General features: G+C 39.7%; 1 protein-coding gene across 3 annotated transcripts in view; it reads right to left on the minus strand.

Moving 5' to 3' along the window:
* Nucleotides 1-3,508: 3,508 nt before the first annotated feature.
* The window catches only part of LOC128657222 (oocyte zinc finger protein XlCOF7.1-like), a 111,708-nt gene continuing 91,097 nt past the window's right edge, over nucleotides 3,509-24,119 (minus strand). For all 3 annotated transcript variants that reach the window (XM_053711483.1, XM_053711481.1, XM_053711482.1), the window contains exon 8: nucleotides 3,509-4,339. In XM_053711483.1, coding sequence (XP_053567458.1) covers nucleotides 3,564-4,339 — 776 coding nt within the window. In that variant the 3' untranslated portion in view covers nucleotides 3,509-3,563. The remainder of the gene's footprint in view (nucleotides 4,340-24,119) is intronic.

Here is a 24,119-nt window from a genome sequence, read left to right on the forward strand (position 1 = left end):
GAGGATGTAGCACTTGGGGCTGGTCCGTTTCTGCGAAAGGGACGAAAATTTGGTTTATTTTTAGCCTTGAAAGACCTATCCTGAGGAAGGGCGTGGCCCTTACCCCCAGTGATATCAGAAATAATCTCTTTCAAGTCAGGGCCAAACAGCGTTTTCCCCTTGAAAGGTATGTTAAGTAATTTGTTCTTGGAAGACGCATCCGGTGACCAAGATTTTAGCCAAAGCGCTCTGCGCGCCACAATAGCAAACCCTGAATTTTTCGCCGCTAATCTAGCCAATTGCAAAGTGGCGTCTAAAGTAAAAGAGTTAGCCAATTTGAGAGCATGAATTCTGTCCATAATCTCCTCATAAGAAGAATCTTTATTGAGCGACTTTTCTAGTTCATCGAACCAGAAACACGCTGCTGTAGTGACAGGAACCATGCATGAAATTGGTTGTAGAAGGTAACCTTGCTGAACAAACATCTTTTTAAGCAAACCCTCTAATTTTTTATCCATAGGATCTTTGAAAGCACAACTATCTTCTATAGGGATAGTAGTGCGTTTGTTTAGAGTAGAAACCGCCCCCTCGACCTTGGGGACTGTCTGCCATAAGTCCTTCCTGGGGTCGACCATAGGAAATAATTTCTTAAATATAGGGGGAGGGACAAAAGGTATGCCGGGCCTTCCATCTTACATAATTTCTCTGGAATGACCAAATTCTCACAATCATCCAGAGTAGATAACACCTCCTTAAGCAGAGCGCGGAGATGTTCCAATTTAAATTTGAATGTAATCACATCAGGTTCAGCTTGTTGAGAAATTTTCCCTGAATCTGAAATTTCTCCCTCAGACAAAACCTCCCTGGCCCCCTCAGACTGGTGTAGGGGCACTTCAGAACCAATATCATCAGCGTCCTCATGCTCTTCAGTATTTTCTAAAACAGAGCAGTCGCGCTTTCGCTGATAAGTGGGCATTTTGGCTAAAATGTTTTTGATAGAATTATCCATTACAGCCGTTAATTGTTGCATAGTAAGGAGTATTGGCGCACTAGATGTACTAGGGGCCTCCTGTGTGGGCAAGACTGGTGTAGACGAAGGAGGGGATGATGCAGTACCATGCTTACTCCCCTCACTTGAGGAATCATCTTGGGCATCATTTTCTCTAAATTTTGTGTCACATAAATCACATCTATTTAAATGAGAAGGAACCTTGGCTTCTCCACATACAGAACATAGTCTATCTGATAGTTCAGACATGTTAAACAGGCATAAACTTGATAACAAAGTACAAAAAACGTTTTAAAATAAAACCGTTACTGTCACTTTAAATTTTAAACTGAACACACTTTATTACTGAAAATGTGAAAAAGTATGAAGGAATTGTTCAAAATTCACCAAAATTTCACCACAGTGTCTTAAAGCCTTAAAAGTATTGCACACCAAATTTGAAAATTTAACTCTTAAAATAACGGAACCGGAGCCGTTTTTACATTTAACCCCTATACAGTCCCTGGTATCTGCTTTGCTGAGACCCAACCAAGCCCAAAGGGGAATACGATACCAAATGACGCCTTCAGTAAGCTTTTTCTATGTATCTGAGCTCCTCACACATGCATCTGCATGTCTTGCTTCCCAAAAACAACTGCGCAATAGAGGCGCGAAAATGAGGCTCTGCCTATGATTAGAGAAGGCCCCCAGTGAAAAAGGTGTCCAATACAGTGCCTGCCGGTTATTTTACATGATTCCCAAGAATAAAATAACTCCTCAAAACTATGAAGTATTAAAAATGCTTATATATCAATCGTTTTAGCCCAGAAAAAAGTCTACCAGTCTTTAAAGCCCTTGTGAAGCCCTTTATTCTTATTTAATAAAAATGGCTTACCGGATCCCATAGGGAAAATGACAGCTTCCAGCATTACCAAGTCTTGTTAGAAACGTGTCATACCTCAAGCAGCAAAAGTCTGCTCACTGTTTCCCCCAACTGAAGTTAATTCCTCTCAACAGTCCTGTGTGGAAACAGCCATCGATTTTAGTAACGGTTGCTAAAATCATTTTCCTCTTACAAACAGAAATCTTCATCTCTTTTCTGTTTCAGAGTAAATAGTACATACCAGCACTATTTTAAAATAACAAACTCTTGATTGAAGAATAAAAACTACATTTAAACACCAAAAAACTCTAAGCCATCTCCGTGGAGATGTTGCCTGTACAACGGCAAAGAGAATGACTGGGGAAGGCGGAGCCTAGGAGGGATCATGTGACCAGCTTTGCTGGGCTCTTTGCCATTTCCTGTTGGGGAAGAGAATATCCCACAAGTAAGGATGACGCCGTGGACCGGACACACCTATGTTGGAGAAATAAGACTTACTTACCCTAAGACACTCATCTACATATAGTAGATAGCCAAACCAGTACTGAAACGAGAATCAGTAGAGGTAATGGTATATAAGAGTATATCGTCGATCTGAAAAGGGAGGTAGGAGAAGAAATCTCTACAACCGATAACAGAGAACCTATGAAATAGATCCCCTAGAGGTAGACCATTGTATTCAAATAGGCAATACTCTCTTCACATCCCTCTGACATTCACTGCACTCTGAGAGGAAAACCGGGCTTCAGCCTGCTGCGAAGCGCATATCAATGAAGAATCTAGCACAAACTTACTTCACCACCTCCATGGGAGGCAAAGTTTGTAAAACTGAATTGTGGGAGTGGTGAGGGGTGTATTTATAGGCATTTTGAGGTTTGGGAAACTTTGCCCCTCCTGGTAGGAATGTATATACCCATACGTCACTAGCTCATGGACTCTTGCTAATTACATGAAAGAAATAAGCATAAATAAAGAACATATTTATAATATATAATTTTGCAATTAAACATAAAAAAAAAAACTAGTGTTATATTTCAGCACAATGCATTGTATGACTAGGTAGGGCTCTCTTATTCCAGACAATGGCTTTTTGAGGCCTCTTGCATTTTTTATATTAACACAGGTGCATACTCTGTACAACTGGTCAATTTAAATTACAAACGCAGTCACCTCAGTGAATAACTGACTATAATGCCTTCAACAGTACCTAAATTGCAAAGACGGCTTCATCAACAGGGCATTTTATTTGTGCCATGTGATCACTTGGCTATTCAAACCTATTTAGGGACTCATGATGCCGCCAGGTATGACAAATGCAGTAAGCCACTTTGTAAATTCTTGCAGTGCAGAAGGAGCCTCAAAAAACTTCAAAAGCGCCACCACAGAGGATAACATGTATTCATTATCATTACTAGGTATTGTGTGGGTGATAACTAAATACCACTCTTCACTTAAAGGGACACTCAAGTCAAAATAAACATTTATGATTTAGAAAGCACAAGCTTCTGGGGAACAAGATCCTACTGAGCATGTGCACAAGCTCACAGGGTATACGTATACTATTCTGTGATTGGCTGTCTGTCACATGATACAGGGTGCTGGAAAATGGGAGAAAAATATTGTCAGAAGAAAATCTAATGCTTATTTGAAATTCAGAGTAGGTGTTAAATCATTTTCTTTTTATTATGCACTTCTACTGCAATGAGAGGTCCTTTAAGTAGTTATGTTCTTATTTCCTTTAATATGACTTTTAAGATGCCTAATAAGATGTGCGTTCATAGTAAAACATTTCCCACATTCAGAACAGAAAAATGATTTTTCCCCTGTATGAATTTTCTGATGTTTAATAAGATTTGACTTTAAAGTAAAATATTTCCCACATTCAGAACATGAAAATGCTTTCTCCCCTGTGTGAATTTTCTGATGACTAATAAGATGTGGTTTCTGAGTAAAACATTTCCCACATTCAGAACATGAAAATGCTCTTTCTCCTGTATGAATTTTCTGATGCTTTATAAGATTTGATTTCACAGTAAAACATTTTCCACAGTCAGAACATGAAAAGTCTCTCTCTCCTGTATGTATTTTCTGATGCGTAATAAGAGTTGATTTCACAGTAAAACATTTCCCACAGTCAGAACATGAATATCCTTTCTCTCCTGTATGAATTTTCTGATGGACAATAAGATACGACTTCCGAGTAAAGCATTTCCCACATACAGAACATGAAATTTCTTTTTCTCCTGTATGAATTTTCTGATGAACAACAAGATTTCCTTTACGGTTAAAACATGTCCCACATATAGAACAGGAAAATGGATTTTCTCCTTTATGAATTTTCAGATGTCTATAAAGATGTGATTTCTTGAGAAAACATTTCCCACATTCAGAACATAAATTTCCCATTTGGCTTCTTTGATGTTGAAGAAGAGTTGAAGAAGCATCTGCACTCTGATCATGACTAGGGTTATTGCTGTTTGTGAACTCACCTATCAATAAGAAAGACAACGGAAGTAATGTTATTTATTAATGACATAATTATTGTATCATGAGAAATTTTAACTGTTCTAAGTTAGTGTGTACTACAAAGGTCTGTAACGCCTACACCTTTACCGAGCTCCATGCTAAAGCTTAACAACTGTTTACTTGACATTAAGGGTTATTTTTAAAGACTTACTAATATAACATATACTTCAATTACTAAACTAAATTAAAATTAATGTTGTAATTTTGTACCTGTTGTTTTTCTGAAATGTATTTACAGCTTTTAAAATTGTGTTCTCAGAAAATTTTAGTAATACAATTATTTTAGTCCCATACCTAATCTTTATAACTACTGCTTGTGTGCTTGTAGTTAAAACAAGGATGATTCTAAAACAACAAAACAAAAGTAAAATGGCCCACAGGTAATGTAGTATATAAAAGCAATTTATAAAATCTTTAACAGAGAGAAGAATCTCCCTCATGTGATGAGTGTCACTTAAACAGATATTAAAAACACCTTCTGGAATAGTTAGATGCTACTCAGGCAATTCTGTTAGACTATACAGATGATAAGGATTGCCTTGTGTTCCCTATAATTTACACACTGGAGTGGATCAAATTGTTTATAAACAACTAATTTACCTTTATTTTGTCATTTATATTGGTTGCATTTGCCTGCTGAATTCACCACCTATACTGAAAATATGAATACTTTAGTGTTCTCTATGAAAACAAGCGTCAGTAAGCAGCAATCAAGTTCCCAGTAGGGTATGAAAGAGATATGCAACAATATTGTCATTTCCAATTGCTGTCTCGGCCATTGTGTAAAGACAGATAGATCATTAAGCATTAAGGTATAGAGAGAAAGATAAGATTATGAGGTCTGCTATTTCTGCAGGCTCAGTCCATTTATATAGGTATGCTCTTGAGAAAAATAGATTGAGGTTTCAATCAGCAAAAATAGCTATATCATATATTAAAAAACCCTAAATGAACATGTTTCCATACACTTTACACTCAGCTGCCACTATAATATGTAATTGGGAGCAAATTAATGTGAAACCAATTTTACAGTACATTGTTCCTTCAAAGAGACCTAAATACTGGTAAAACCAAAAAGGTTATTAACTCTTGCCAAATTATCAAAACAACATTAAACTCCCACTGTTAACTTAAAGGGACAGTTCACCCAAAAAGTAATCAATTTTTAAACATAATAGCAGGAAATTAAGTATGGTAGTGCTGAACATTCTATGTGAATCGTCTGTATTTAAAAATATTTTTTAAATGTCCGTTTACAAAGTACATTACCTAAGCCCCATAGAATATTTTCTGGACTTACGACCAGTCTGTTATTACTCCCTTTAGCGCATTGCGCATGTGCTGCCCCTCAGGCTTGTTATTCCCTCTTATGTCAGAGCTATTTAAACAAGCTCACTCACATTAGCGCTGACAGATAAAGCATGATTTATGTTATAATGCAAATTCCTAAAACAAGGAATTCAGCAGAGGGTGCAAAATTAATTAAACAAATGACAGTGTGAACTAGTAAAAATCAAGCACAAGTGAACTAAAAGGGGGATGTAAAAATGATAAAACCTAGGTTCCAAGTGGGTAATGTTACTAGTTGTGTAAGTGATAGAAATGTTAATATTGTGTCAAATTTATGTGTAGGTATGTGTATAATAATTTACACACATATATGTGAACACTGGAAACATTATGAAATAATACAAAGTTGTTAAAAAATATATATTGAGATAGAGTCCTCAAGTCAGCTCTTCTTCTAGTGGATTGGGCTTGCAAAGATGATCTAAGGAAGATGAGGAGCGCCGCATACTGCAGTTATCCAAGGTAAAATGCAGTAAGAAAAACAGAATTTATGTTTACCTGATAAATTTCTTTCTCCAACGGTGTGTCCGGTCCACGGCGTCATCCTTACTTGTGGGATATTCTCTTCCCCAACAGGAAATGGCAAAGAGCCCAGCAAAGCTGGTCACATGATCCCTCCTAGGCTCCGCCTACCCCAGTCATTCGACCGACGTTAAGGAGGAATATTTGCATAGGAGAAACCATATGGTACCGTGGTGACTGTAGTTAAAGAAAATAAATTATCAGACCTGATTAAAAAACCAGGGCGGGCCGTGGACCGGACACACCGTTGGAGAAAGAAATTTATCAGGTAAACATAAATTCTGTTTTCTCCAACATAGGTGTGTCCGGTCCACGGCGTCATCCTTACTTGTGGGAACCAATACCAAAGCCTTAGGACACGGATGAAGGGAGGGAGCAAATCAGGTCACCTAAATGGAAGGCACCACGGCTTGCAAAACCTTTCTCCCAAAAATAGCCTCAGAAGAAGCAAAAGTATCAAACTTGTAAAATTTGGTAAAAGTGTGCAGTGAAGACCAAGTCGCTGCCCTACATATCTGATCAACAGAAGCCTCGTTCTTGAAGGCCCATGTGGAAGCCACAGCCCTAGTGGAATGAGCTGTGATTCTTTCGGGAGGCTGCCGTCCGGCAGTCTCGTAAGCCAATCTGATGATGCTTTTAATCCAAAAAGAGAGAGAGGTAGAAGTTGCTTTTTGACCTCTCCTTTTACCTGAATAAACAACAAACAAGGAAGATGTTTGTCTAAAATCCTTTGTAGCATCTAAATAGAATTTTAGAGCGCGAACAACATCCAAATTGTGCAACAAACGTTCCTTCTTTGAAACTGGTTTTGGACACAGATAAGGTACGATAATCTCCTGGTTAATGTTTTTGTTAGAAACAACTTTTGGAAGAAAACCAGGTTTAGTACGTAAAACCACCTTATCTGCATGGAACACCAGATAAGGAGGAGAACACTGCAGAGCAGATAATTCTGAGACTCTTCTAGCAGAAGAAATCGCAACTAAAAACAAAACTTTCCAAGATAATAACTTAATATCAACGGAATGTAAGGGTTCAAACGGAACCCCCTGAAGAACTGAAAGAACTAAATTGAGACTCCAAGGAGGAGTCAAAGGTTTGTAAACAGGCTTGATTCTAACCAGAGCCTGAACAAAGGCTTGAACATCTGGCACAGCTGCCAGCTTTTTGTGAAGTAATACCGACAAGGCAGAAATCTGTCCCTTCAGGGAACTAGCAGATAATCCTTTTTCCAATCCTTCTTGAAGGAAGGATAGAATCCTAGGAATCTTAACCTTGTCCCAAGGGAATCCTTTAGATTCACACCAACAGATATATTTTTTCCAAATTTTGTGGTAAATCTTTCTAGTTACAGGCTTTCTGGCCTGAACAAGAGTATCGATAACAGAATCTGAGAATCCTCGCTTCGATAAAATCAAGCGTTCAATCTCCAAGCAGTCAGCTGGAGTGAAACCAGATTCGGATGTTCGAACGGACCCTGAACAAGAAGGTCTCGTCTCAAAGGTAGCTTCCAAGGTGGAGCCGATGACATATTCACCAGATCTGCATACCAAGTCCTGCGTGGCCCCGCAGGAGCTATCAAGATCACCGACGCCCTCTCCTGATTGATCCTGGCTACCAGCCTGGGGATGAGAGGAAATGGCGGGAACACATAAGCTAGTTTGAAGGTCCAAGGTGCTACTAGTGCATCCACTAGAGCCGCCTTGGGATCCCTGGATCTGGCCCCGTAGCAAGGAACTTTGAAGTTCTGACGAGAGGCCATCAGATCCATGTCTGGAATGCCCCACAGGTGAGTGACTTGGGCAAAGATTTCCGGATGGAGTTCCCACTCCCCCGGATGCAATGTCTGACGACTCAGAAAATCCGCTTCCCAATTTTCCACTCCTGGGATGTGGATAGCAGACAGGTGGCAGGAGTGAGACTCCGCCCATAGAATGATTTTGGTCACTTCTTCCATCGCTAGGGAACTCCTTGTTCCCCCCTGATGGTTGATGTACGCAACAGTTGTCATGTTGTCTGATTGAAACCGTATGAACTTGGTCCTCGCTAGCCGAGGCCAGGCCTTGAGAGCATTGAATATCGCTCTCAGTTCCAGAATATTTATCGGTAGAAGAGATTCTTCCCGAGACCAAAGACCCTGAGCTTTCAGGGATCCCCAGACCGCGCCCCAGCCCATCAGACTGGCGTCGGTCGTGACAATGACCCACTCTGGTCTGCGGAACGTCATCCCTTGAGACAGATTGTCCAGGGACAGCCACCAACGGAGTGAGTCTCTGGTCCTCTGATTTACTTGTATCTTCGGAGACAAGTCTGTATAGTCCCCATTCCACTGACTGAGCATGCACAGTTGTAATGGTCTTAGATGAATGCGCGCAAAAGGAACTATGTCCATCGCCGCTACCATCAACCCGATCACTTCCATGCACTGAGCTATGGAAGGAAGAGGAACGGAATGAAGTATCCGACAAGAGTCTAGAAGTGTTGTTTTTCTGGCCTCTGTAAGAAAGATCCTCATTTCTAAAGAGTCTATAATTGTTCCCAAGAAGGGAACCCTTGTTGACGGGGATAGAGAACTCTTTTCCACGTTCACTTTCCAGCCGTGAGATCTGAGAAAGGCCAGGACAATGTCCGTGTGAGCCTTTGCTTGAGGAAGGGACGACGCTTGAATCAGAATGTCGTCCAGGTAAGGTACTACTGCAATGCCCCTTGGTCTTAGCACCGCTAGAAGAGAGCCTAGTACCTTTGTGAAAATCCTTGGAGCAGTGGCTAATCCGAAAGGAAGCGCCACGAACTGGTAATGTTTGTCCAGGAATGCAAACCTTAGGAACCGATGATGTTCCTTGTGGATAGGAATATGTAGATACGCATCCTTTAAATCCACCGTGGTCATGAATTGACCCTCCTGGATGGAAGGAAGAATAGTTCGAATGGTTTCCATCTTGAAAGATGGAACCTTGAGAAACTTGTTTAAGATCTTGAGATCTAAGATTGGTCTGAACGTTCCCTCTTTTTTGGGAACTATGAACAGATTGGAGTAGAACCCCATCCCTTGTTCTCTTAGTGGAACAGGATGAATCACTCCCATTTTTAACAGGTCTTCTACACAATGTAAGAACGCCTGTCTTTTTATGTGGTCTGAAGACAACTGAGACCTGTGGAACCTCCCCCTTGGGGGAAGTCCCTTGAATTCCAGAAGATAACCCTGGGAGACTATTTCTAGCGCCCAAGGATCCAGAACATCTCTTGCCCAAGCCTGAGCGAAGAGAGAGAGTCTGCCCCCCACCAGATCCGGTCCCGGATCGGGGGCCAATATTTCATGCTGTCTTGGTAGCAGTGGCAGGCTTCTTGGCCTGCTTTCCCTTGTTCCAGCCTTGCATTGGTCTCCAAGCTGGCTTGGCTTGAGAAGTATTACCCTCTTGCTTAGAGGACGTAGCACTTTGGGCTGGTCCGTTTTTACGAAAGGGACGAAAATTAGGTCTATTTTTCGCCTTGAAAGGCCGATCCTGAGGAAGGGCGTGGCCCTTACCCCCAGTGATATCCGAGATAATCTCTTTCAAGTCAGGGCCAAACAGCGTTATCCCCTTGAAAGGAATGTTTAGTAGCTTGTTCTTGGAAGACGCGTCAGCCGACCAAGATTTCAACCAAAGCGCTCTGCGCGCCACAATAGCAAACCCAGAATTCTTAGCCGCTAACCTAGCCAATTGCAAAGTGGCGTCTAGGGTGAAAGAATTAGCCAATTTGAGAGCATTGATTCTGTCCATAATCTCCTCATAAGGAGGAGAATCACTATCGAGTGCCTTTATCAGTTCATCAAACCAGAAACATGCGGCAGTAGTGACAGGGACAATGCATGAAATTGGTTGTAGAAGGTAACCCTGCTGAACAAACATCTTTTTAAGCAAACCTTCTAATTTTTTATCCATAGGATCTTTGAAAGCACAACTATCCTCTATGGGTATAGTGGTGCGTTTGTTTAAAGTAGAAACCGCTCCCTCGACCTTGGGGACTGTCTGCCATAAGTCCTTTCTGGGGTCGACCATAGGAAACAATTTTTTAAATATGGGGGGAGGGACGAAAGGAATACCGGGCCTTTCCCATTCTTTATTAACAATGTCCGCCACCCGCTTGGGTATAGGAAAAACTTCTGGGAGCTCCGGCACCTCTAGGAACTTGTCCATTTTACATAGTTTCTCTGGGATGACCAACTTTTCACAATCATCCAGAGTGGATAATACCTCCTTAAGCAGAATGCGGAGATGTTCCAACTTAAATTTAAATGCAATTACATCAGGTTCAGCCTGTTGAGAAATGTTCCCTGAATCAGTAATTTCTCCCTCAGACAAAACCTCCCTGGCCCCCTCAGATTGGGTTAGGGGCCCTTCAGAGATATTAATATCAGCGTCGTCATGCTCTTCAGTAACTAAAACAGAGCAGCCACGCTTACGCTGACAAGGGTTCATTTTGGCTAAAATGTTTTTGACAGAATTATCCATTACAGCCGTTAATTGTTGCATAGTAAGGAGTATTGGCGCGCTAGATGTACTAGGGGCCTCCTGAGTGGGCAAAACTCGTGTAGACGAAGGAGGGAATGATGCAGTACCATGCTTACTCCCCTCACTTGAGGAATCATCTTGGGCATCATTGTCATTATCACATAAATCACATTTATTTAAATGAACAGGAATTCTGGCTTCCCCACATTCAGAACACAGTCTATCTGGTAGTTCAGACATGTTAAACAGGCATAAACTTGATAATAAAGTACAAAAAACGTTTTAAAATAAAACCGTTACTGTCACTTTAAATTTTAAACTGAACACACTTTATTACTGCAATTGCGAAAAAACATGAAGGAATTGTACAAAATTCACCAAATTTTCACCACAGTGTCTTAAAGCCTTAAAAGTATTGCACACCAAATTTGGAAGCTTTAACCCTTAAAATAACGGAACCGGAGCCGTTTTAACACTTTAACCCCTTTACAGTCCCTGGTATCTGCTTTGCTGAGACCCAACCAAACCCAAAGGGGAATACGATACCAAATGACGCCTTCAGAAAGTCTTTTCTAAGTATCAGAGCTCCTCTCACATGCGACTGCATGCCATGCCTCTCAAAAACAAGTGCGCCACACCGGCGCGAAAATGAGGCTCTGCTTATGCTTTGGGAAAGCCCCAGAGAAATAAGGTGTCTAATACAGTGCCTGCCGATATTATAATATCAATAAACCCAGATAAAATGATTCCTCAGGGCTAAATATGTTTTAAAACTGAATCGATTTAGCCCAGAAAAGTCTACAATCTTAATAAGCCCTTGTGAAGCCCTTATTTACCATCGTAATAAACATGGCTTACCGGATCCCATAGGGAAAAAATGACAGCTTCCAGCATTACATCGTCTTGTTAGAATGTGTCATACCTCAAGCAGCAAGAGACTGCACACTGTTCCCCCAACTGAAGTTAATTGCTCTCAACAGTCCTGTGTGGAACAGCCATGGATTTTAGTTACGGTGCTAAAATCATTTTCCTCATACAAACAGAAATCTTCATCTCTTTTCTGTTTCTGAGTAAATAGTACATACCAGCACTATTTTAAAATAACAAACTCTTGATTGAATAATAAAAACTACAGTTAAACACTAAAAAACTCTAAGCCATCTCCGTGGAGATGTTGCCTGTACAACGGCAAAGAGAATGACTGGGGTAGGCGGAGCCTAGGAGGGATCATGTGACCAGCTTTGCTGGGCTCTTTGCCATTTCCTGTTGGGGAAGAGAATATCCCACAAGTAAGGATGACGCCGTGGACCGGACACACCTATGTTGGAGAAATAAAAGTTTGCTGTCAAATGCTTACTCTCAAGGGTGTTTGCACTAAAGTGAGTGCAATATATACATTCTGGGCTTTTGCAGTCTCCAGCTGACTGATAACGGCAATGTCTCCCTTCAATGTGCAGTGATGTGAGTTTAGGGAATGGTGACCTTTTAGTAAACAAAAGACACAGGGCTTCTCATAGTGCAAATAAAACTGATACCAGTGGTGACTTCAAAAAGGTGTGTGAAAAGGGTACTCACATTTGGGTTTGCACAGAAGATTCGTGCAAACAAAGCAGGCTGGATATAATAGACCAGAAAAAAGAAGGTAAAGATGCTTACTTGTGAAAGACCTACAGTTCCCCTCAACAAATGTTAATACTATTACAAAGGTTGGGGGTACTTGCCATAGGAACAAGAAAAACTGGTGATGGGAGTGCGTGTCTCACTCACTACATGCAGAAACTGACAGGCATCCTCTAACAGTCCTTTGATTAATAGTGGGGGTTATAGCAATGAACAATCCTAATAGGAAAGTAAGTTCCCAAATTACACTCACCCACTGTCATGCCTCTAGCAAGTCGTAGGAAAATTAGTGATACCCGTAGTGTTCAGACAGTGTTCTTTAAGCAATACAGTACAGTAAAACCGATGCCCCAGAGCGGTTGAAGGAAACAAATAAGGTAAACAATATAGGTAAACAATGATACTTCTTCAACCATAAGCATAAAGTACAAGGCTCTTCAGTAATGTTAAACAACAGTACTTACTGACGATGATCCGTTGTAGAAATTAGGCATAAACGGCGGTCCTGGGCAGCCACTCACTCACGTATATCCTTGGGGCGTCTGTAGCCTGTTCGCCCGTTGCCTGTATTTCCTGATGCTCGCTCTCCTCCAATAGCAGAACTCGGATGTCCACTACGTCACACGTAGACACTAACTTCACCACCACCTATTGGTTGTTGGGTCCTATAGGGCAAAAAGCTCCGGCACTTCACAGATTCCTATATATAGCCGGCAAATGTGAATATACAGGCTAAGAGTAAGGCTACGGTCGAAACGCGTAAGCTTGTATTGTGGCGTTTGCACATCTATTCAACTTTCATTCATGTTGCTCTAAAAATTTTTTTAATTATTGGATAATAAACACCACAATACAAGCTTACGCATTTCGACCGTAGCCTTACTCTTAGCTCGGCTAAGAGTAAGGCTACGGCCGAAACGCGTAAGCTTGTATTGTGGCGTTTGCACATCTATTCAACTTTCTTCCATGTTGCTCTAAAAATTGCTTTTAATTATTGGATAATAAAGTATTGGATTTTACAAACAGCATTGTTTTTTGGCCCCGGATTCCTGCATCCTTCTGTATATGGATATAATGGACACTAGCTGTCTAATCAAATCAGTTTGTTTGGTCTACCTGCAAAGGTCTTCCAAGCAGTATTGGGCAGACAAAAATGATGTAGTGCGCTCCAAATTTGTGTAGAAGTAGTAAAAATTAAAAAATTACTTAAAATCATAAATTTATTTCTCAGCTGGCTGTTTCATCAGGTATCTGCAATGCTCGGGGGGGGGATAGAGGGGGAATGGATGACAACTTTGTACTGCTGTCGAACCTGCTGAAAAATGATGGCTGCATTGTATATCCTGCAAAACATGCTGTGTAACAGTGAATATAAATCACTTTTACAACCTTGAAAAATTCCTATGCGTAATACACATTAGAGCGTTGACTGCACAAATTCTCTCTGTAGAATTGATGAGACTGGGACAGACTGTGTAATAAAACCGCTAGACTGGGAGAGAAATCACTGCAGCTAAAATTCTTACAGTCTGCTTGACACCAGAAACATGATATGGCAAGACTAGGTAGTGAGCATGTGATGGCTAAGGTTCTTGCTACAAAACAGAAATTCTCACAGCCTGCTTGACGCCAGAAACATGAAACACAAGACTAGGTAGTGAGCATATGATGGCTAAGGTACTTGATACAAAATAGAAAGTCTCACAGCATGCTTAACAGTAGAAATACAGATGTTCACTGTACAAATACAGAGGTGAGCAGTTCAGATACAATGATTTCTGTTTTGTAGCAAGTACCGTAGTCACCATATGCTCACTACCCAGGGAGAATTATGCTAAAATGTAACAGCTTTGTTCCAGCGTGCAATAATTGTTCAGCTGTACCTCCATGTGCTGCTAATGGAATCCTCCATATTGGTGCAACATTATTTCTCTTCCCTACAAACTGCAGCAACTGTGAAAAGTACCTAGACTACTGCAGAGTTTGCACAAGCACTCCATCTAATGGCAGCAATGCAGTATTGGACAAACAGTATTGCACAGGAGATGTGAGAGATTTAAAGCAAACACCACACCCCTTAACAGCTGTCACTCATTTAGCAACCCTATAAAGCACTGCTGTTCAGTGAACTCAGTTCTCAGTTATTAAAGAGCTATCATTGAGTTAAGTTCTGTGTATGAATCTTGGTTTCCTGAACTTTCTGCCTTGTTATACTGTTTATGAACCTTTGCTGCCTGCCCTGACCTTGGAATGTTTGACCTTGCTTTTGGATTTTCCTTCTGTACCACGCACTCCTGTGTTATCTAGCGGTAGTGCTAGCTATACTCCGCTACTGGGCTCCTATTCTTTATCCATCCTGACAACAGTGCAGGAGATATGAAGAAACATGAGCGTTTAGCTCAACGCAACAAATACTGAAGGTACTTCATTATACTTTACTCATTCACAGTGTTAAACACAAACAGACCAGATTGGTATAAGGGCACTTTAATGTACAACCCAATAAAGGTAGAGATTTGCAACATAATTGCAATTTGTTGTTTATGTACACATGCAGTGACCTTGTAGCTGCCTCTAAAATAAGTAGATAAGCTCGCTTACGGCATCACGCGCACACCATCATTCAGATGCATATTGCACATGCGCACTGCAAAATTACTATATTTTGCATACTATAAAATTGCGCATTGGTCATGGGGCCGGCTAATATAGCACTGTTGCCTTTTATCAGGGCATTTCAGGATCATCAAGCCTGATGGCTTGCAAAGAATGAAACAAGTAAAAAAAACATAATTTATGTAAGAACTTACCTGATAAATAAATTTCTTTCATATTGGCAAGAGTCCATGAGCTAGTGACGTATGGGATATACAACCCTACCAGGAGGGGCAAAGTTTCCCAAACCTCAAAATGCCTATAAATACACCCCTCACCACACCCACAATTCAGTTTAACAAATAGCCAAGTAGTGGGGTGATAAAGAAAGGAGTAAAAAGCATCAACAAAGGAATTTGGAAATAATTGTGCTTTATACAAAAAAATCATAACCACCAAAAAAGGGTGGGCTTCATGGACTCTTGCCAATATGAAAGAAATTAATTTATCAGGTAAGTTCTTACATAAATTATGTTTTCTTTCATGTAATTGGCAAGAGTCCATGAGCTAGTGACGTATGGGATATCAAATACCCAAGATGTGGAACTCCATGCAAGAGTCACTAGAGAGGGAGGGATAAAAAATAAAATACAGCCATTTCATGCTGAAAAAATAATCCACAACCCAAAGTACAAGTTTATTCTTTAGTGATAAGAAAAACTTAAAAGCAGAAGAATCAAACTTAAACAGCTGCCTGAAGAACTTTTCTACCAAAAACTGCTTCTGAAGAAGCAAATACATCAAACCGGTAGAATTTAGTAAATGTATGCAAAGAAGACCAAGTTGCTGCTTTGCAAATCTGATCAACAGAAGCTTCATTCTTAAAAGCCCAGACTGTCCTATAATTTAAATCTAACGAAATAAATTAACTCTTATTAAATAAATTATTCCTATTTAAAGCTAAATACTTACCTGTAAAATAAACCCTAATATAGCTACAATATAAATAATAATTATATTGTAGCTATTTTAGGATTTATATTTATTTTACAGGCAACTTTGTATTTATTTTAACCAGCTACAATAGCTATTAAATAGTTAATAACTATTTAATAGCTACCTAGTTAAAATAATTACAAAAATTACCTGTAAAATAAATCCTAACCTAAGTTACAATTAAACCGAACACTACACTATCAATAAATTAATTACATAAAATACCTACAAATAAATACAATTAAATAAACTAACTAAAGTACAAAAAATAAAAAAAGAACTAAGTTACAAAAAATAAAAAAATAATTTACAAACATTAGAAAAATATTACTACAATTTTAAGCTAATTACACCTACTCTAAGCCCCCTAATAAAATAACAAAGCCCCCCAAAATAAAAAAATGCCCTACCCTATTCTAAAATAAAAATAGAAAAGCTCTTTTACCTTACCAGCCCTTAAAAGGGCCTTTTGCGGGGCATGCCCCAAAGAATTCTGCTCTTTTGCCTGTAAAAAAACATACAACCCACCACCCACATACCCCTAATCTAACCCAAACCCCCCTTAAATAAACCTAACACTAAGCCCCTGAAGATCTTCCTACCTTATCTTCACCACGCCGGGTATCACCGATCCGTCCAGGCTCCGAAGTCTTCATCCAAGCCCAAGCGGGGGCTGAAGAGGTCCATGATCCGGCTGAAGAGGTACATCATCGGGCTGAAGTCTTGATCCAAGCAGGCGCTGAAGAGGTCCATCATCGGGCTGAAGTCTTCTATCAAGCAGCATCTTCAATCTTCTTTCTTCCAGATCCATCTTCATCCCGCCGACGCGGAACATCCTTCCTGGCCGATAAACTCCTGACGAATGACGGTTCCTTTAAGGGACGTCATCCAAGATGGCGTCCCTCGAATTCCGATTGGCTGATAGGATTCTATCAGCCAATCGGAATTAAGGTAGGAAAAATCTGATTGGCTGATTGAATCAGCCAATCAGATTCAAGTTCAATCGGATTGGCTGATCCAATCAGCCAATCAGATTGAGCTCACATGCTATTGGCTGTTCAGATCAGCCAATAGAATGTGAGCTCAATCTGATTGGCTGATTGGATCAGCCAATCCGATTGAACTTGAATCTGATTGGCTGATTCAATCAGCCAATCAGATTTTTCCTATCTTAATTCCGATTGGCTGATAGAATCCTATCAGCCAATCGGAATTCGAGGGTCACCATCTTGGATGACGTCCCTTAAAGGAACCGTCATTCGTCGGGAGTTCGTCGGCCAGGAAGGATGTTCCGCGTCGGCGGGATGAAGATGGATCCGGAAGAAAGAAGATTGAAGATGCCGCTTGATAGAAGACTTCAGCCCGATGATGGACCTCTTCAGCGCCCGCTTGGATCAAGACTTCAGCCCAATGATGGACCTCTTCAGCGCCCGCTTGGATCAAGACTTCAGCCCGATGATGGACCTCTTCAGCCGGATCATGGACCTCTTCAGCCCCCGCTTGGGCTTGGATGAAGACTTCGGAGCCTGGACGGATCAGTGATACCCGGCGTGGTGAAGATAAGGTAGGAAGATCTTCAGGGGCTTAGTGTTAGGTTTATTTAAGGGGGGTTTGGGTTAGATTAGGGGTATGTGGGTGGTGGGTTGTAATGTTGGGGGGGGTATTGTATGTTTTTTTTACAGGCAAAAGAGCAGACTTCTTTGGGGCATGCCCCACAAAAGGCCCTTTTAAGGGCTGGTAAGGTAAAATAGCTTTTCTATTTTTATTTTAGAATAGGGTAGGGCATTTTTTTATTTTGGGGGGGTTGTTATTTTATTAGGGGGCTTAGAGTAGGTGTAATTAGCTTAAAATTGTAGTAATATTTTTCTAATGTTTGTAAATTATTTTTTTCTTTTTTGTAACTTAGTTCTTTTTTTCTTTTTTGTGCTTTAGTTAGTTTATTTAATTGTATTTATTTGTAGGTATTTTATGTAATTAATTTATTGATAGTGTAGTGTTAGGTTTAATTGTAACTTAGGTTAGGATTTATTTTACAGGTAATTTTGTAATTATTTTAACTAGGTAGCTATTAAATAGTTATTAACTATTTAATAGCTATTGTAGCTGGTTAAAATAAATACAAAGTTGCCTGTAAAATAAATATAAATCCTAAAATAGCTACAATATATTTATTATTTATATTGTAGCTATATTAGTGTTTATTTTACAGGTAAGTATTTAGCTTTAAATAGGAATAATTTATTTAATAAGAGTTAATTTATTTCGTTAGATTTAAATTATATTTAACTTAGGGGGGTGTTAGTGTTAGGGTTAGACTTAGCTTTAGGGGTTAATAAATTTATTAGAGTAGCGGTGAGGTCCGGTCGGCAGATTAGGGGTTAATACTTGAAGTTAGGTGTCGGCGATGTTAGTGAGGGCAGATTAGGGGTTAATACTATTTATTATAGGGTTTGCGAGGCGGGAGTGAGGCGGTTTAGGGGTTAATACATTTATTATAGTGGCAGCGAGGTCCGGTCAGCAGATTAGGGGTTAATAAGTGTAGATAAGGTGGCGTCGACGTTGGGGGCGGCAGATTAGGGGTTAATAAATATAATATAGGGGTCGGCTGTGTTAGGGGCAGCAGATTAGGGGTACATAGGGATAACGTAGGTTGCGGCGGTGTACGGAGTGGCAGATTAGGGGTTAAAAATGTAATGCAAGGGTCAGCGATAGCAGGGGTGGCAGATTAGGGGTTAATAAGTGTAAGGTTAGGGGTGCTTAGACTCGGGGTACATGTTAGAGTGTTAGGTGCAGACTTAGGAAGTGTTTCCCCATAGGAAACAATGGGGCTGCGTTAGGAGCTGAACGCTGCTTTTTTGCAGGTGTTAGGTTTTTTTTCATCTTAAACTGCCCCATTGTTTCCTATGGGGGAATCGTGCACGAGCACGTTTTTGAAGCTGGCCGCGTCCATAAGCACCGCTGGTATTGAGAGTTGCAGTGGCGGTAAATTATGCTCTACGCTCCCTTTTTGGAGCCTAACGCAGCCCTTCTGTGAACTCTGAATACCAGCGGAATTTAAAAGGTGCGGGGAAAAAAAAGCATGCGTAGCTAACGCACCCTTTCTAACGCAAAACTCCAAATCTAGGCGTAAGGAAATAGTAGAAGCTTTCTGACCTTTCCTAGGACCAGAAAATAAAACAAATAGACTAGAAGTCTTTCTGAAATCTTTTGTAGCTTTAACATAATATTTCAAAGCTCTTACCACATCCAAAGAATGTAAGGATCTTTCCAAAGAATTCTTTGGATTAGGACACAAGGAAGGGACAACAATTTCTCTACTAATGTTGTTAGAATTCACAACCTTAGGTAAAAATTGAAAAGAAGTCTGCAAAACTGCCTTATCCTGATGAAAAATCAGAAAAGGAGATTCACTAGAAAGAGCAGATAGCTCAGAAACTCTTCTAGCAAAAGAGATAGCCAAAAGGAACAACACTTTCCAAGAAAGTAGTTTAATGTCCAAAGAATGCATAGGCTCAAATGGAGGAGCCTGTAATGCCTTCAAATACAAACTGAGACTCCAAGGAGGAGAAATTGATTTAATGACAGGCTTAATTCGAACTAAAGCCTGTACAAAACAGTGAATATCAGGAAGTTTAGCAATCTTTCTGTGAAATAAAACTGAAAGAGCAGAGATTTGTCCCTTCAAGGAACTTGCAGACAAACCTTTATCCAAACCATCCTGAAGAAACTGTAAAATTCTAGGAATTCTAAAAGAATGCCAAGAAAATTTATGAGAAGAACACCATGAAATGTAAGTCTTCCAAACTCGATAGTAAATCTTCCTGGAAACAGATTTACGAGCTTGTAACATAGTATTAATCACGGAGTCAGAGAAACCTCTATGACTTAGTACTAAGCGTTCAATTTCCATACCTTCAAATTTAATGATTTGAGATCCTGATGGAAAAATGGACCTTGAGACAGTAGGTCTGGCCTTAACGGAAGTGGCCAAGGTTGGAAACTGGACATCCGAACAAGATCTGCATACTAAAACCTGTGTGGCCATGCTGGAGCCACCAGCAACACAAACGATTGTCCCTTGAGCAGTCAGAGATCCCCAAACAGCTCCCCAACCCGAAAGACTTGCATCTGTAGTTATCACAGTCCAGGTTGGTCGAACAAAAGAAGCCCCTTGAACTAAACGTTGGTGATTTAACCATCATGTCAGACAGCATCGCACATTGGGATTTAAGGATATTAATTGTGATATCTTTGTATAATCCCTGCACCATTGATTTAGCATACAAAGCTGAAGAGGTCTCATGTGAAAACGAGCAAAAGGAATCGCGTCCGATGCTGCAGTCATGAGGCCTAAAACTTCCATGCACATAGCCACTGAAGGGAATGACTGAGACTGAAGGTGCCGACAAGCTGCAACCAATTTCAAGCGTCTCTTGTCTGTTAGAGACAGAGTCATGAACACTGAATCTATCTGGAAACCTAAAAAGGTGACCCTTGTCTGAGGAATCAAGGAACTTTTTGGTAAATTGATCCTCCAACCATGTTCTCGAAGGAACAACACTAGTTGATTTGTGTGAGATTCTGCAGAACGTAAAGACTGAGCTAGTACCAAGATATCGTCCAAATAAGGAAACACCGCAATACCCTGTTCTCTGATTACAGAGAGTAGGGCACCTAGAACCTTTGAAAAGATTCTTGGAGCTGTTGCTAGGCCAAATGGAAGAGCAACAAATTGGTAATGCTTGTCTAGAAAAGAGAATCTCAGGAACTGATAATGTTCTGGATGAATCGGAATATGAAGGTATGCATCCTGCAAGTCTATTGTAGACATATAATGTCCTTGCTGAACAAAAAAGGCAGAATAGTCCTTATAGTCACCATCTTGAAAGTTGGTACTCTTACATAACGATTCAAAATTTTCAGATCCAGAACTGGCCTGAATGAATTTTCCTTCTTTGGGACAATGAATAGATTTGAATAAAACCCCAGACCTTGTTCCTGAAAAGGAACTGGCATGATTACCCCTGAAGACTCCAGGTCTGAAACACACTTCAGGAAAGCCTGAGCTTTTACTGTATTTGCTGGGATATGCGAGAGAAAAAATCTTCTCACAGGTGGTCTTACTCTGAATCCTATTCGATACCCTTGAGAGACAATGCTCTGAATCCATTGATTTTGGACAGAATTTATCCAAAAATCCTTGAAAAACCTTAATCTGCCCCCCACCAGCTGAGCTGGAATGAGGGCCGCACCTTCATGTGGATTTAGGGGCTGAGGTTGGTTTCTTAAATGGCTTGGATTTATTCCAATTTGAGGAAGGCTTCCAATTGGAAACAGATTCCTTGGGGAAAGGATTAGATTTTTGTACCTTATTCTGACGAAAGGAACGAAAACGGTTAGAAGCCTTAGATTTACCCTTAAGTTTTTTATCCTGAGGCAGAAAAACTCCCTTTACCCCAGTAATAGTTGAAACAATACAATCCAGCTGAGAACCAAATAAATTATTACCTTGGAAAGAAAGAGATAGTAATCTAGACTTAGATGTCATATCAGCATTCCAAGATTTAAGCCACAAAGCTCTTCTAGCTAAAATAGCTAAAGACATGGATCTAACATCAATTTTGATAATATAAAAAATGGCATCACAAATAAAATGATTAGCATATTGCAGTAAGCGAATAATGTTAGATACATCAGAATCCAATTCTTGTTGCGCTAAATTCTCCAACCAGAAAGGTGATGCAGCCGCAACATCAGCCAAAGAAATTGCAGGTCTGAGAAGATGACCTGAATATAAATAGGCCTTCCTTAGATAAGATTCAAGCTTCCTATATAAAGGATCCTTAAAGGAAGTACTATCTTCCATAGGTATAGCAAGAGTAGAAATAGCCCCATCAACTTTGGGGATTTTTCCCCAAAACTCTATAGAATTTGCTGGTAAAGGATACAATTTTTTAAACCTTGAAGAAGGAATAAAAGAAGTACCTGGCTTATTCCATTCCTTAGAAATCATATAAGAAATAGCCTCAGGAATAGGAAAAACCCCTGGAGAAACCAGAGGAGGTTTAAAAACAGCATTTAAACATTTATTAGACTTAACGTCAAGAGGACTGGTTACATCAATATCCAAAGTAATTAACACTTCTTTTAATAAAGAACGCATATACTCTATTTTAAATAAATAAGTAGATTTGTCAGTGTCAATGTCTGAGGAAGGCTCTTCTGTATCAGATAGATCCTCATCAGAGGAGGATAAATTATTATGTTGTTGGTCATTTGAAATTTCATCAACTTAATGAGAAGTTTTAAAAGACCTTTTACTTTTATTAGAAGGTGGAAATGCAGACAAAGCCTTCATAATAGAATCATAAACAAATTCTTTAAAATTCATTAGGTATATCATGTACATTAGAAGTTGAAGGAACTGCAACTGGCAATGTACTATTACTGATGGACACACTATCTGCATGTAAAAGTTTATCACGACAACTATTACAAATGACATTAGGAGAAATAATTTCCACAATCTTACAACAAATGTCAGGCAGCAAAGCTCCAGCAGATACTTCTGAGGCAGGATCAGATTGAGACATCTTGCAAAATGTAAAAGAAAAAACAACATATAAAGCAAAATTATCTACTTCCTTATATGACAGTTTCAGGAATGGGAAAAAATGCAAATAGCATAGCCCTCTGATAGAGAAAAAGGCAAGAGGCAAACATCAATGGGGTATTAAAATAATTAAAAAGTTTGGCGCCAAGTATGACGCACAACGTAACTGAAATTGTTTTGGCGCCAACAATAACCGGAAATGACACACTCGCGTCACTAATGACACAACCGTGTGTAAGGCTTTGGCGTCAACTACGACGGCGGAAATGACGAAGTTGCATCAGACGTATTTCTCGCGCAAAAAATTACGCAATAAAGTCTAGCATTTGGCGCATCCACGGGCCTAATACCGCCCGCAATTTGCAAGAAAAAAGTAGTCAACTTAGAAAAAAAGACTAAACCCCAGGTAAGAAAAAATTTCTTAAAATGTTTATTTTCTCCAAATATGAAACTGACAGTCTGCAGAACGAAATACATGAACCCGACTCATGGCAAATATAAGTACAATACATATATTTAGAACTTTATTTAAATGCATAAAGTGCCAAAGCATAGCTGGGGTGCCTTAAGTAACAAAAAACATACTTACCAAAAGACACCCATCCACATATAGCAGATAGCCAAACCAGTACTGAAACGGTTATCAGTAGAGGGTCAAGTTTGTTTAATATACAACATGAGGCTTATTGCTGGTGTGCACAAAGCATTCAGTTTTATTTTTTAGATTGTTGTATTTATACCAGATATTCTTTACTTGTAATGAAGACCAGAATATCATTATATATAAAAAATATATAATATGTAAAATAAACTATATTAGTGAAAATATGCAAATAAATATTTCTGTAATGTCTAGAAATGAACTATCGGCTAAATTATGAATTTTGCGCTAAACCGGGTGCGTAAATAACGCAATTTTTTTTTAGCAGTATCACACTTTCCGTAGTGCTTCCATTACGAGTTACTGAAAAACCTCCTTATGCTGTGAATTATGGTGCGTTAAGCTCCATACCTCACAAAAGCCAAGGGCTGAGGTTACGTGCTTGTGCATGCTTTCCCCCATAGACATCAATAGGGAGAAAGTGTTAGAAAAAAACTCACGGAATGGCAAATCGCTGTAACGCAACCCCATTGATATCTATGGGGAAAATAAAAGTAATTTTAAAACCTAACACCCTAACATAAACCTCTAGTCTAAACACCCCTAATCCGCCGCCCCCAACATCGTAGACACTAAATAAACATATTAACCCCTAATCCGCCGCCCTCTGACATAGCCGACACTAAATAAACATATTAACCCCTAAACCGTCGGCCTCTCACATCGCTAATAATAAACTAAACCTATTAACCTCTAAACCGCCGCCCCCACATCGCAAAACACTAAATTAAACTATTAACCCCTAAACCTAACACCCCCCTAACTTTAAATTTAAAAAGTTATAATATAACCATCTTAAAATAAATAAAAACTTACCTGTGAAATAAAAAATAAACTAAGATTAAACTATAAATTAACCAAACATAACTATTCTAACAAAATAAAATAAACTA

The sequence above is a fragment of the Bombina bombina genome, chromosome 4 (assembly GCF_027579735.1).
Source record: "Bombina bombina isolate aBomBom1 chromosome 4, aBomBom1.pri, whole genome shotgun sequence".
Taxonomy (NCBI): Eukaryota; Metazoa; Chordata; class Amphibia; order Anura; family Bombinatoridae; genus Bombina; species Bombina bombina.